This window comes from Ranitomeya imitator, chromosome 6, assembly GCF_032444005.1.
Source record: "Ranitomeya imitator isolate aRanImi1 chromosome 6, aRanImi1.pri, whole genome shotgun sequence".
In the NCBI taxonomy this organism is placed as follows: Eukaryota; Metazoa; Chordata; class Amphibia; order Anura; family Dendrobatidae; genus Ranitomeya; species Ranitomeya imitator.
In genome coordinates, this window is record NC_091287.1 from 475969788 (window position 1) to 475985520 (window position 15733).

A 15733-nucleotide genomic window follows, 5' to 3' on the forward strand; every position below is an offset into this window, starting at 1 on the left:
AGCCCAATTTATTATGTTAGGGCTTCGAAGCCTGTCTGCGGTCCCTCCTTCCACTAGGCCTCCACTGACCTGTCTACTGCTGCCCGTGTTCCCCTGGAACCAATTTTAAATTGCCTACAGCCAGCCCAATTTATTATGTTAGGGCTTCGAAGCCTGTCTGCGGTCCCTCCTTCCACTAGGCCTCCACTGACCTGTCTACTGCTGCCCGTGTTCCCCTGGAACCAATTTTAAATTGCCTACAGCCAGCCCAATTTATTATGTTAGGGCTTCGAAGCCTGTCTACGGTCCCTCCTTCCACTAGGCCTCCACTGACCTGTCTACTGCCGCCCGTGTTCCCCTGGAACCAATTTTAAATTGCCTACAGCCAGCCCAATTTATTATGTTAGGGCTTCAAAGCCTGCCTGCGGTCCCTCCTTCCACTAGGCCTCCACTGACCTGTCTACTGCTGCCCGTGTTCCCCTGGAAGCAATTTTAAATTGCCTACAGCCAGCCCAATTTATTATGTTAGGGCTTCGAAGCCTGTCTGCGGTCCCTCCTTCCACTAGGCCTCCACTGACCTGTCTACTGCTGCCCGTGTTCCCCTGGAACCAATTTTAAATTGCCTACAGCCAGCCCAATTTATTATGTTAGGGCTTCGAAGCCTGTCTGCGGTCCCTCCTTCCACTAGGCCTCCACTGACCTGTCTACTGCTGCCCGTGTTCCCCTGGAACCAATTTTAAATTGCCTACAGCCAGCCCAATTTATTATGTTAGGGCTTCGAAGCCTGTCTGCGGTCCCTCCTTCCACTAGGCCTCCACTGACCTGTCTACCGCTGCCCGTGTTCCCCTGGAACCAATTTTAAATTGCCTACAGCCAGCCCAATTTATTATGTTAGGGCTTCGAAGCCTGTCTGCGGTCCCTCCTTCCACTAGGCCTCCACTGACCTGTCTACTGCTGCCCGTGTTCCCCTGGAACCAATTTTAAATTGCCTACAGCCAGCCCAATTTATTATGTTAGGGCTTCGAAGCCTGTCTGCGGTCCCTCCTTCCACTAGGCCTCCACTGACCTGTCTACTGCTGCCCGTGTTCCCCTGGAACCAATTTTAAATTGCCTACAGCCAGCCCAATTTATTATGTTAGGGCTTCGAAGCCTGTCTGCGGTCCCTCCTTCCACTAGGCCTCCACTGACCTGTCTACTGCTGCCCGTGTTCCCCTGGAACCAATTTTAAATTGCCTACAGCCAGCCCAATTTATTATGTTAGGGCTTCGAAGCCTGTCTGCGGTCCCTCCTTCCACTAGGCCTCCACTGACCTGTCTACTGCTGCCCGTGTTCCCCTGGAACCAACATCAGAAAATATAAAAATAAGTATTTTGCTTATAAAAAAAGAAAATACTGGAGAGATATCAAATGCAGACATTTTAACATTAAAAACAAACACATACAACAAAAATCTGGTACAGTACTCAAAATGGCCAACAGCTACAATAACTTTCTCCTGCAAGTAGTTAACTGAAAGTTTTTTTCAATTTAAAACACAGATATGGCATCCACCGAGTGTTGTCCTGTCGCGTCTTCTTTATATTATTGCCAAGAAGATGCAAAACAATGAAAATAATAAAATCATTATTTACCAAAAAAATAGAGTAAGTCAAAACCACATTGCAAATAAACATTCATTACAAATAAAGAAGCAGGGCGCGTCCGAGGGTGAGTATATACCTAATAAGAATATAATCACCCTCGGACGCGCCCTGCTTCTTTCCGACAGCCTTCCTTCCTAAGAATCAGCCTTTCCGTGGTGTAGAGAGAGGGTGTGTTACCCTCCAAGGTGTTCCCCAGGTTGCCTTTCCTGAGCTTCGATCTTCATGCTCTCGTTTAGTAGTTGTCGGAAAGTAGGCTGCATTAGGCCTACAAATTGGGTATGGGGTGGAGAGAGATGGTGTGTTACACTCCAAGGTGTTCCCCAGGTTTCCTTGCCATTGCTTCGGTCTTCCGACTCTCGTTTAGTAGTTGTAGAAAACTACACTGCATTAGGCCTACAAAATGGGTATCGGGTGGAGAGAGATGGTGTGTTACACTCCAAGGTGTTCCCCAGGTTTCCTTGCCATTGCTTCGGTCTTCCGACTCTCGTTTAGTAGTTGTAGAAAACTACACTGCATTAGGCCTACAAAATGGGTATAGGGTGGAGAGAGATGGTGTGTTCCACTCCAAGGTGTTCTCCAGGTTGCCTTTCCAGAGCTTCGATCTTAATGCTCTCGTTTAGTAGTTGTTGGAAACTACACTGCATTAGGCCTCCAAATTGGCTATGGGGTGGAGAGAGATGGTGTGTTACACTCCAAGGTGTTCTCCAGGTTTCCTCGCCATTGCTTCGATCTTCAGACTCTCGTTTAGTAGTTGTAGAAAACTACACTGCTTTAGGCCTACAAAATGGGTATCGGGTGGAGAGAGATGGTGTGTTACACTCCAAGGTGTTCCCCAGGTTTCCTTGCCATTGCTTCGGTCTTCCGACTCTCGTTTAGTAGTTGTAGAAAACTACACTGCATTAGGCCTACAAAATGGGTATAGGGTGGAGAGAGATGGTGTGTTCCACTCCAAGGTGTTCTCCAGGTTGCCTTTCCTGAGCTTCTATCTTCAGGCTCTCGTTAAATTGTGGTTAAATGGAACAACTGCATTTGGCGTACTAGTTGGTTTGGGGCCTACTAACAGTGTCTGCCGCTCCTTGCTGTTCTCCTGGTTTCCTGTCCTGAAATTCCGTTTTCAGGCGCTCGTTAAGTAGTTGTTAATGTTAGACTGCATTTGGCCTACTAGTTGGGTTGGGGCCTACTATCGGTGTCTGCCACTCCTTGCTGTTCTCCTCCACTGAACAAAGCTGTGCCGCCTGTTTACTACGGTTGCTAATTTTGAACTGCATTTCGACTACTTACTGATTTGAGCCTACTCTCTGTGTCAGCCTCTCATTCCAGTTGTCCTCCACTGCAATGCCCCCTGGTTATTCCTGTGTTACCAATTTTGAACTGCATTTAGCCAACTTTATTCTTTGGGCCTATATCTGTGTTTCCTCCTCATCCTGCCCATTGCCCAGCCAGTGATAGATGAGTCTGCTGGTACATTGACCCATAACGCAACATTCCCCGTGCACGCTACACAACAACATTGTGACCCTGCTGAAAGTCAGGTTGCTCTTCCCGCATACCATACCACCTTACACGGGGACAAAGAGGAAGGTGCAGATGAAAGTGCAGGTTCCTTCATCAGGTGGGGGGAGGAATACTAGTTGGCGACGTCACTGGCACAGGGCCTCTCATAGTACGCAAAAGTGTTGCTGCCGGTGGGAGGCGCCCCCGCCTTGCAAACACACCGCTGTACTTTGAGGGGCCCTGTGCCAATGCCAACGAGTGGGCCCCCCCTGCTTGCTCAGGTTCACAGCACTTGCAAAGTTGAAATACTTACCTCTCCCTGCTCCACTGCCGTGACGTGGTCCAGATTTCCTGGGCCCACTAATTACTTGAACCAGCCCTACCCACCACAACTTTAGCCAAATGACCCCCAATTTCAAATGCCTTCCAATTATTATAAGGTAAATTACGCTTGACAAGCTTCATTAAGAAGAATGGATGGTTTTGACATTAAAATGGGCACTCTAGGTGTTTTCCTGGCCCCCACTCACTGCCGACTATGCTGCCCCATTGACTTGCATTGGGTTTCGTGTTTCGGTCGATCCTGACTTTACGTCATAATCTGCCGATTTCACTCGACCCGACTTTTGAGATAGTCGGGTTTCGCGAAACCCGGCTCGACTCTAAAAAGGTCAAGGTCGCTCAACTCTAGTTGTCACTACCGGATAGCTATAAGCGCCGACCACCGGGCGGCGCTCATAGCAAGTGAGTAATTCTGCTACATACAGGCGATCTGAGCATCACCTGTATGTAGCAGAGCCGATAGGGTTATGGCAGCTTGTAGTCTCCCATGGATGGCAAAAGTTAAAAAAAAAATGTTTTAAAAAAATCAAACCTACACATATTTGGTATCACCGCTTTCAGAATTGCCCGATCTATCAATAAAAAGGATTAATCTGATCGCTAAACAGAGTAGTGAGAAAAAAAAAGTAAAAACGCCAGAATTTCATGTTTTTGATCACTGCAACATTGCAATAAAATACAATAACGGCGATCAGAAGATCATATCTGCACCAAAATGGTATCAATAAAAACATCAGCTCGTCACGCAAAAAATAATCCCTCACCCAACCCCAGATTACGAAAAATGGAGACGCTACAGCTGTCGGAAAATGGCGCAATTTTTTTTTTTTTCACCTCTTAAATAAAAAAGAACCTAGACATGTCTGGTGTCTATGAACTCGTAATGACCTGGAGAATCATAATGGCAGGTCAGTTTCAGCATTTAATGAACTTAGTAAAAAAGCAAACAGACAACTGTGGGATTTCACTTTTTTTGCAATTTCACCGAACTTTGATTTTTTTTTCTGTTTTCGAGTACATGACATGGTAAAACCAATGGTGTCATTCAAAAGTACAACTTGTCCTGCAAAAAATAAGCCCTCACATTGGCCATTTTGACCAAAAAGTAAACAGTTATGGCTCTGGGAAGCAGGGGAGCAAAAAATGAAAATGCAAAACAAAAAATACCTCTGGTCGTTAAGGGGTTAAGTTATGTCTTAAGCATGTGAAATGCTGCTGCATGGGGTTGAGATCTGGTGACTAACTTGGCCATAACCGAATATTCCAATTCTTTGCCTTAAAGAAAACTCCTGGGTTGCTTTCTCGGTATGTTTTGGGTCATTGTCCATCTGTTCTGTCAGGTTCTGTCCAATCAACCTTGCTACATTTGCCTGAATCTCAGCAGAAAGTATGGCCCTGTACACTTCAGAATTTATCCAGCTGCTTCTGTCTTCAGGCACTTCATCAATAAACACTAGTGACCCAGTGCTATTGGGAGCCATGCATGTCCATGCCATCACACAGCCTGCACCATGTGTTAGGCTATGTGCACACGTTCAGGAATTCATGCAGAAAATTCCTGAGAATTCCGGACATTTTCTGCATGAAATCCGCAAGAAAACCGCATGCGTTTTTGCCGCGGTTTTGACGCGTTTTTGACGCGTTTTTTTCCGGACACTTCCCAATGCATTTTGGAGTGGGAAATCCGCAAAAAAAACGCAAAAAGATAGAGCATGTCCGGATTTTGTGCGGTATGCATTTTTTATGCGGGAAAAAAACGCATCATGTGCACAAAACATGCGGAATTCATTCTAAATGATGGGATGCTTATTGTATGCGTTTTTTTTTGCGGTTTTATAGCGTTTTTATCGGGAAAAACCGCGAAAAAACCGCAACGTGTGAACACAGCCTTACAGTTGATGTGCTGTGCTTTGGATAATGAGCCCTTAAAACCCTTCTATATACTTTTTCCCATCATTCTGGTACAGGTTGATCTTAGTTTAATTTGTCAAAGGAATGCTTTTCCAGAACTAGGCTGGCTTCATTAGGCGTTGTTTTTTTTTTTTTTTTGGCAAATTCTATGCGCTCTCATGAAGTCTTCTCTTCTCTTTATGGTAGACGTAGATACTGAAACGGCTACTTTGCAGAAAATGTCCTTAATTTTGCATAAATCAATAGTACATCGCCTTTTTTTTTTTACCGGTAATGAGTGCGCCTGGTCCTTAGAATGGTCTTTGGAAGGAATACGTCATGTGGTATAGGATTACTCCATCCTAGGTGCACTACCCTACATTTATCTACATGAAACCTCATTTGCCAAGTGTTTGCCCATTCAGTCATCTTATCCAGATTGTTTTGCAATATTGTACTGTCAAAGTCAGATTTTAATATCCTACATAGTTTGGTGTCTCTTTGCTGCGACTCTTTGTTTCCTGTCATTTTTTTGCACGTTTCTTACCCATCTGCATATAGTTTCCCCAGTCCTTGCTTCTGTAGCTTCAGTATAAGGCTGTTATGTGGTACAATATCAAATGCCTTTGCAAGGTCCAGATAAATCACATTAGTTGCATTACCAACATCCAGGTTTGAACTTACCTCATAGAAACCCAACATGTTGGTTAGACACAACCTATCTTTCATGAATCCGTGCTGGTTGCCAGTTATATTATTCTTTGCAATATATCTCTATATCATTTCAAATGCCGTAAAAAAATTTGGCACACTACTGATGTCAGGCTTACCGGACGGTAGTTGTCTGGATCCACCTTCTTACTGTTCTTAAATATTGGTACCACGTGAGCCATCCTCCAATCCTGTGGCACCACCTGTTACAAGAGAGTCTAAGGATATGAGATCCAGCGGTCTGTCAATTACTGAGCTCATTTCCCTCAGTATCCGTGAATGAATGCCATCTGGGATTTGTTAGTATTTCATTTGCTCAGAAGCAGGCATACTTTTTGTGTTTAAACTAGCTCAAATCAGGTGGTGAACTTTGATTTTTGCCTTGTTGCCTTTGCCTTCTACTAAATTGATTGGCATATGGTGGTGTCGTTGTCAGGTTCTGTAATACAGACTCTATAATATGGAAACATATGTATTTTCTGTATGCATTTAGTCAGAGCCTTAGGCTGGGTTCATACTGCGTTCTGGCAGTCCGTTAGACGGACTGCGTTACACCGAGGCATAACCCGGTGTAACTCAGTCCATTAACGCTGCCATTAATCTCTATTTCAGGCGCATCGCTAGCGCACGCCCAAAATGGGCGTGCGCTAGTGATGTGCCGTCATTGAGTGACGGACCCTGGGACGCGGGCTGCAGCATTTCCGGGTCCGTCACCGCTAGCGCAGATAGAGCATCTGCTAGCTCTATCTGCGCTAGCGCGATGGCATGTCAGCACTTGCGTTAACGCAGCCCATTTAACGCATGTGTTGAACGGGCTGCTGTTAACCCAGTGTGAACCTAGCCTTAACTTGTTTTTACCGGACAACCCCTTTATCAACTATCCACAAGATAGATAACATACTTATCGGTGGTGACCGACTGCTGTGACTAGTATCGGTTGCCAGATCGAAGAATTTTTATTCCCAGTGGGGCACTTTTTTACCCATTAAAATAAATGTGGCAGTGATAATGCCAACCACAGCTCCATTCATTCTCTCTTGGGTTGTTGGAAAAAGCGCGGCGCAGTGCTCGGCAGCCCCATATGGAATATATGGAGCAGCAATCGAGTATCTGCACTGCCGCTCCATTCTAATGGCGGTAAAAGATCCCTGTTCTGGTGATCCCAGCATTTGAACCTCCACCAATCAATGTTTTATTACCTACCCTGTGGATAGGTGAGAACTTGTTTTCACCAAACAACCCCCTTAAATAGTAACTAAAATATTAACACTTTTTTTGTCTGTCACTTTAATTGCAAGCAGATTGGTGGGGCTCCTGATCCCGAGATCCCCACTAGTCACTCAAAAAAAAAAAAAAGCAAAAACACTGCAATATTCAGGTAACAGGAGTGCACAGTTTCTGTATGAGCACTTGCACATCGAGGGGAGCATGAGCCTGAGCACATACACACCGAAGGGAACACAAGCCTGAGCACATACACACAGAGGGGAGCAGGAGCCTGAGCACATACACACAGAAGGGAACACAAGCCTGAGCACATACATACAGAGGGGAACACAAGCCTGAGCACATACACACAGAAGGGAACACAAGCCTGAGCACATACACACGGAGAGGAGAGCAGGACCCTGAGCACATACACACAGAGGGGAGCACGAGCCTGAGCATATACACAGAGAGGAGAGCAGGAGCCTGAGCACATACACAGAGAGGAGAGCTTGAGCACTTACAGAGGAGAGCGCAAGCCTGAGCATATACACACAGAGGGGAGCCTAAGCACATTACACACAGAGGAGAGCATGAACCTGAGCATATACACACAGAGGAGAGCATGAGCCTGAGCATATACACAGAGAGGAGAGCAGGAGCCTGAGCACATACACACACAGAGGAGAGCTTGAGCACTTACAGAGGAGAGCGCAAGCCTGAGCATATACACACAGAGGGGAGCCTAAGCACATTACACACAGAGGAGAGCATGAACCTGAGCATATACACACTGAGGAGAGCGCGATCCTGAGCACATACACACAGAGGAGAGCGCGAGCCTGAGCATATACACACAGAGGAGAGCACGAATCTGAGCATATACACACAGAGGAGAGCGCGAGCCTGAGCACATACACACAGAGGAGAGCACGAGCCTGAGCACATACACACACAGGAGAGTGCGAGCCTGAGCACATACACACAGAGGAGAGCGCGAGCCTGAGCACATACACACACAGGAGAATGCGAGCCTGAGCACATACACACAGAGGAGAGCGCGAGCCTGAGCACATACACACAGAGGAGAGCGCGAGCCTGAGCACATACACACAGAGGAGAGCGCGAGCCTGAGCACATACACACACAGGAGAGTGCGAGCCTGAGCACATACACACAGAGGAGAGCGCGAGCCTGAGCACATACACACAGAGGAGAGCACGAATCTGAGCATATACACACAGAGGAGAGCGCGAGCCTGAGCACATACACACAGAGGAGAGCACGAGCCTGAGCACATACACACACAGGAGAGTGCGAGCCTGAGCACATACACACAGAGGAGAGCGCGAGCCTGAGCACATACACACACAGGAGAGTGCGAGCCTGAGCACATACACACAGAGGAGAGCGCGAGCCTGAGCACATACACACACAGGAGAGTGCGAGCCTGAGCACATACACACAGAGGAGAGCACGAGCCTGAGCACATACACACAGAGGAGAGCACGAATCTGAGCATATACACACAGAGGAGAGCGCGAGCCTGAGCACATACACACAGAGGAGAGCGCGAGCCTGAGCACATACACACACAGGAGAGTGCGAGCCTGAGCACATACACACAGAGGAGAGCGCGAGCCTGAGCACATACACACACAGGAGAGTGCGAGCCTGAGCACATACACACAGAGGAGAGCACGAGCCTGAGCACATACACACAGAGGAGAGCACGAATCTGAGCATATACACACAGAGGAGAGCGCGAGCCTGAGCACATACACACAGAGGAGAGCGCGAGCCTGAGCACATACACACACAGGAGAGTGCGAGCCTGAGCACATACACACAGAGGAGAGCGCGAGCCTGAGCACATACACACAGAGGGGAGCTACAAGTACAGGCTTTCCATTGTGTCTGTACTCCACTCTTTTATGCTGAAGTGGGGGGTGCGCAATTGGTGAGGTCACAGGACCCGAAATTCAATCAAAATACTACAAAAAATATAAAAAGGCTAAAGTTTAGTTACTCTCTAAGTTGGGTATTTACCTTGGAAGCATTTAGAAGTTTTAACAAGGCTAGATGTCATAATCGGAGAGTGGTTCAGGCTGAAAGAGCAGATTAGGGTTCAGTGATTACTTTTCTCCCATGCTGGCAGCTTATATAGGTCATGATCTATCTATATAATTGTCTACGGGTCACTTCCGTCTGTTTGTCTGTCACGGAAATCCTGCGTCGCTGATTGGTCGCGGCCGGACACAATGGGCACAGTCTGGCCACGAATTCGCCCCTCCCTACTGCCCTCCAGTCAGTGCCCCCATAGCGGTTTAGCAGTCCGTTAAACGGACTGCGTTACAGCGCGTCATAACGGAGAGCTCTCCTTTTGTATTGCTATTAGTACCTGCAGTGTAATTGCGATGTGCCGATGGGCTACCATGTCAGCTGCGGTCCTAACAATATTCCCCGGGGCTTCTATCATTATCTTGCAGTTAGGCCCCAAAATAGTACCATTGGAAAACTACTGATCCTACTGCAAAAAACAAGGTGTTATTTAGCAATAAGAACCAAAAAATATAAAGTTATGGCTCTTCAACACCTATTGAGCAAGCCTGGTCAGTAAGAGGTAAATGCTGCCAATAAATCTCTTCTTTTTTTCCTTGCAATTCTTAATTCTAACTCTGCCCTCCCGCTGTGAGCGAACCTTTTGCTCGTTCAAAGGAAAGCATTTCAGGTCCAATAGGAAAATGCTATGTAAATTTGCTTTTAGCAGTTACTTTTTATGTATGGGCAAGTTGTAACGTTTTTCAACTTAATACTGTGGTATAAAAAGACTGAAAAACACTGAAGCTGCAAACTGTGTTACCCAAAATGTGGGTCCATCTCAAAACATGTGGCCTCGACTGTAGAATTAAAGGATCTATCCACCACCCTAAGTGTGTTCCATACTGCCCCCAACTGGTATCCGTAGCCACCTACAATGTCCATACTTATGTTTTTCCTACCCTACTAGGTTTATCAAGTAGAGGAAGAAATGCGCCAACTGCTACAAGAAACTGCAACCAGTAAGAAAGCCATGGAAGAGAAGATGAGGCGGCTGACCAGTGCGTTATGTGACATTCAGCAGGACTTCTAGCTCTGCACCCAGCGTTGCGCTGACTTTAGTCTTACATCTGTTCATAGGTGTGTTGGGAACTTACATGACATTCGACTCCTTGAAGAGTTCACCTATAACCAATGTCGTTGTTGTGTCTTTAAATTATTACTTTAGTTTGTGTATATTTTTCAATATATATTTCTAGATGATGAATAATTTCTGAAAAACACTGTATACACTAACGGCGTATGTTTTATGGAGACTTCATAGCTAATACAGAAGTATAGGTTGTATCATGAAATTACTTAAACATAAAGTGAATTCCCCCCTCTAGAGCTACTTCAAGTGCTGTTTAATAATCCAGATTTTTTTCAACCTTTAAAAGTGGGGAACTCTTGGAGAAAACCCTACTAGTTATTTTTTAACCAAACCAAAAACAAGGACCAGGACACCCGTTTCGTCCCAATAGTCTGCCTTTCTGTGTAGCGGCCGCACAGCTTTAGGTCACTATAAACCTGCAAATTAACCCCATATCTGCAGATTAATGGAGTATTTTGACATGACGGGTTAATTTTATTAAAAAACAAATAGCATAAAAGCCATCCCACCACAACAAGGTGTTCCCAATCAGGATGGTTTCTATTCTAGTGATTCACCTGTCTATGTGACAACCAGGTCTCAAAATAGATGAGGGCACAGCAGGACCAGTGCATGACCACATTGCATACTTCTGTGGAGTGCCGAGTATATAATGGCACACAACACAAGGGGACCGCATGCCCAAAAATACTGATCACAGGAAACCAAATAACAAAGGCTGTAGAGGGAAAAACTGGTGAAAATGCTGGATACAAGAAATGGTCTTATTCCTCATGAATGCACTTGACAGCTTATCCTAAAAAGTTATTTTAATGTGCATATGTACAGTTGTGTGCAAGTGTTTGCCCCCTTCCTAATTTCCTATTCAGTTGCATATTTGTCACGCTTAAATGTTTCAGATCACAAAACAAATTTAAATATTGGACATTGATAACACAAGTAACACAAAATGCAGCTTTTAAATGAATGTCTTTATTAAGGGAAAACGTAATCCAAATCTACTGGGCCCTTTGTAAAAAATTGATTGCCCCCTAAACCTAATAACATTTCAATCGGGATATGGTCAGTACTTTGACTAGGCCACTCCGAAGTCTTAATTATATTTTTCGTAAGCCATTCAGAGATGGACTTGCTGGTGTGTTTTGGATAATTACCCTTCTGCATTACCTAATTGCGCTTCAGCTTGAGGTCACGAATAGATAGCCGTGCATTCTCCTTCAGGATTTTTTTTTGTATACCGCAGAATTCATGGTTCCATTTACCACTGAAAGCCTTCCAGGTCCTGAAGCAGCAAAACAGCCCCAGACCATCACACTACCACCACCATATTTAACTGTTGGAATGATGTTCCTTTTCCGCAAAGCTGTTACTTCTACACCAGCTGTAATGGTACATAAATCTTCCAAAAAGTTCAACTTTTGTCTTGTCAGTCCACAGACTATTCTCCCAAAAATCTTAAAGGCTTGTCTCAGTTTTGCCAGAAAACATCTTGACAATCTTCATGTTCTTATTGCTCAGCAGTGGTTTTCGTCTTGAAACTCTGCCATGCAGGCCATTTTTGCCCAGTCTTTCTTATGGTGGAGTCATGAATGCTGACCTTAACTGAGACCTGCAGTTTTTCAGATTATTTTTGTGGGGTCTTTTGTGAACTCTTGGATGAGTCATCTTTGCGCTGTTGGTCTAATTTTGGTCGGTCGCCATTTGTAGGTAATGGCTCTCACTGTGTTTCGCTGGAGTCCCAGAGCTTCAGATATTACTTTATAACTTTTATTAATTAATTAAAACCAGAGAGGGAAACTTTTTTTTTTTTTTTCAGATCAATTTTTAGTTTTTGATTATAGATTTTTTTTGTTTTGTTTTAGTACTTGATTATAGAAGCAGCCATGTATAAGCATCAGCTTTAAAAGTAGCTGATTCTTTACAGAAGGTACATGAACCGAGGATAGCAGTATAATGGCCCTGGCTCTTTGTGCATGGAGTGAGAGGAGGTGAGCTGTGACCATCAATTATTCTAAAGCGTGTATCTTGTATTACCTATATAGCAGTACTACCTTTTCTGTAGTCCTGCCTGTGATGATTAAACAAAGGAGTACTGAAAAGCTCTTTCTGCATAATAGAAAGTATCATCCTAATGTTAGATTTAGCTAAATTTGCAAGATTGTAGGGATTTGTTTTTATTTAGATGATATGGAAACTAAAAAAAATCCAAAAAACCTTTTTTTGATGTTTCCATACAAAGGATATTTAAACAGTCATTTTTTTCTAGTTGTATATTTATTGAATATTTTTTTGTATAAACATAGCAAAAATAAAAAAAAAAGTAATGTCAATGCTGTCTTTTGTTAATTTTGCATCACACAAAAAATTTAGTAGTCTTTAATTTGTGCCAACTAAAAAGCTACAACTCATCCTGCAAGAAATAAGCCCTCCGTATATATCGGGCAATAGAAAATTATTTATTGCTCCTAGAATATGACAACACAATTTTTTTTTTAAGTGTTCTGTTATTTAATTATGAAAACATATACAATTATAAAAGTGTGTGTGTGTATATATATCTCTCTCTCTCTCTATATATATCTATATATATATATACAGTGGGGCAAAAAAGTATTTAGTCAGTCAGCAATAGTGCAAGTTCCACCACTTAAAAAGATGAGAGGCGTCTGTAATTTACATCATAGGTAGACCTCAACTATGGGAGAGAAACTGAGAAAAAAAATCCAGAAAATCACATTGTCTGTTTTTTTAACATTTTATTTGCATATTATGGTGGAAAATAAGTATTTGGTCAGAAACAAAATTTCATCTCAATACTTTGTAATATATCCTTTGTTGGCAATGACAGAGGTCAAACGTTTTCTGTAAGTCTTCACAAGGTTGCCACACACTGTTGTTGGTATGTTGGCCCATTCCTCTATGCAGATCTCCTCTAGAGCAGTGATGTTTTTGGCTTTTCGCTTGGCAACACGGACTTTCAACTCCCTCCAAAGGTTTTCTATAGGGTTGAGATCTGGAGACTGGCTAGGCCACTCCAGGACCTTGAAATGCTTCTTACGAAGCCACTCCTTCGTTGCCCTGGCTGTGTGCTTTGGATCATTGTCATGTTGAAAGACCCAGCCACGTTTCATCTTCAATGCCCTTGCTGAAGGAAGGAGGTTTGCACTCAAAATCTCACGATACATGGCCCCATTCATTCTTTCATGTACCCGGATCAGTCGTCCTGGCCCCTTTGCAGAGAAACAGCCCCAAAGCATGATGTTTCCACCACCATGCTTTACAGTAGGTATGGTGTTTGATGGATGCAACTCAGTATTCTTTTTCCTCCAAACACGACAAGTTGTGTTTCTACCAAACAGTTCCAGTTTGGTTTCATCAGACCATAGGACATTCTCCCAAAACTCCTCTGGATCATCCAAATGCTCTCTAGCAAACTTCAGACGGGCCCGGACATGTACTGGCTTAAGCAGTGGGACACGTCTGGCACTGCAGGATCTGAGTCCATGGTGGCGTAGTGTGTTACTTATGGTAGGCCTTGTTACATTGGTCCCAGCTCTCTGCAGTTCATTCACTAGGTCCCCCCGCGTGGTTCTGGGATTTTTGCTCACCGTTCTTGTGATCATTCTGACCCCACGGGGTGGGATTTTGCGTGGAGCCCCAGATCGAGGGAGATTATCAGTGGTCTTGTATGTCTTCCATTTTCTAATTATTGCTCCCACTGTTGATTTCTTCACTCCAAGCTGGTTGGCTATTGCAGATTCAGTCTTCCCAGCCTGGTGCAGGGCTACAATTTTGTTTCTGGTGTCCTTTGACAGCTCTTTGGTCTTCACCATAGTGGAGTTTGGAGTCAGACTGTTTGAGGGTGTGCACAGGTGTCTTTTTATATTGATAACAAGTTTAAACAGGTGCCATTACTACAGGTAATGAGTGGAGGAAAGAGGAGACTCTTAAAGAAGAAGTTACAGGTCTGTGAGAGCCAGAAATCTTGATTGTTTGTTTCTGACCAAATACTTATTTTCCACCATAATATGCAAAAAAAATGTTAAAAAAACAGACAATATGATTTTCTGGATTTTTTTTTCTCAGTTTGCCTCCCATAGTTGAGGTCTACCTATGATGTAAATTACAGACGCCTCTCATCTTTTTAAGTGGTGGAACTTGCACTATTGCTGACTGACTAAATACTTTTTTGCCCCACTGTATATATATATATCTATATATATATATATATATATATATATATATATATATATATATATATATATAATGCCTCCTGTACGGAGAAACTAGTAGCATGCATTGCTCAGGTGTGATTTTGGCCCATTATTCCACACACGCATTCTTCAACTGCAGAAGGTTCCGTGATTCACGTCAGGTGATTGGCTGGGCCATTCTAGCAGCTTTATTTTCTTTCTCTGAAACCAATTGAGAATTTCCATGGCTTTGTGTTTGGGATCATTGTTTTGCTAAAATGTCCAACCTCATTTCATCTTCATCATCCTGGTAAATGGCAGATTTTTATCAAGAATGTCTCAATCTAATTGAAGGAAGAATGAATGGACAAAGACTAAGTTTGCCAGTGCCGTATACTGAAAAACAGTCCCACCTCCAAACTGCACAATTGGTATGGTATTTTTGGGGTGATATGAAGAGCCTTTTGATCTCCAAACTTGGTGTCATCCAAAGAGTTAAATTTTGGTCTCATCTGAGCAGACTATATTCTTCCAGTGTTTCACAGGCTTGTCTAAATGTTGTTGAGCAAACTGCAAACAAGCTGTCACGATTCCACCTTTCTGTGTTGCTGAAGGCAGTGAATGACAGGCCTCTGATCCAGTCTAGAGCAGAGGTATGCTGAGCTGCCAGTATTCATGAATGGAGTGTTCAATACAAGTGGAATATACTATATAGAAATTAAAATTAATTTTAATTGCCATCTCTACATAGTACCTAATTCTTGTTTTGGTCCAGCGCAGCTCACCTCCTGCGAGTTCTCGTTTGTGTCATCAAGCTTCTCCTCGCCGCTCTTGCTGCACAGCTCCCACTCAGGTTTCAGTTGCTCCACTCGGCAGCTCTTCTCTTCCTCCTACACTGCCCACTCCATCAATAATAAAAAAACTTCAACACTGCCAGAAGGAGAGCGAGCAGAGCTAAAAATGAATCAAATTAATCGTCCGGCACTACTACACTGCTTAACAAAAATGTTCTCAGATGTGTAGTTTCCAACATTAGGTCACATGTTAGAGGATTTCTTTTTTTCTTTTTTATTTCTGACTTG

General features: G+C 43.9%; 1 protein-coding gene across 1 annotated transcript in view; it reads left to right on the forward strand.

The window, feature by feature from the left end:
- Positions 1-12955, forward strand: part of LRRCC1 (leucine rich repeat and coiled-coil centrosomal protein 1) — a 109113-nt gene extending 96158 nt beyond the window's left edge. Inside the window, 1 exon segment of the mRNA XM_069731550.1 lies at positions 10276-12955. Coding sequence (XP_069587651.1) covers positions 10276-10398 — 123 coding nt within the window. The 3' untranslated portion in view covers positions 10399-12955.
- Positions 12956-15733: the final 2778 nt, after the last annotated feature.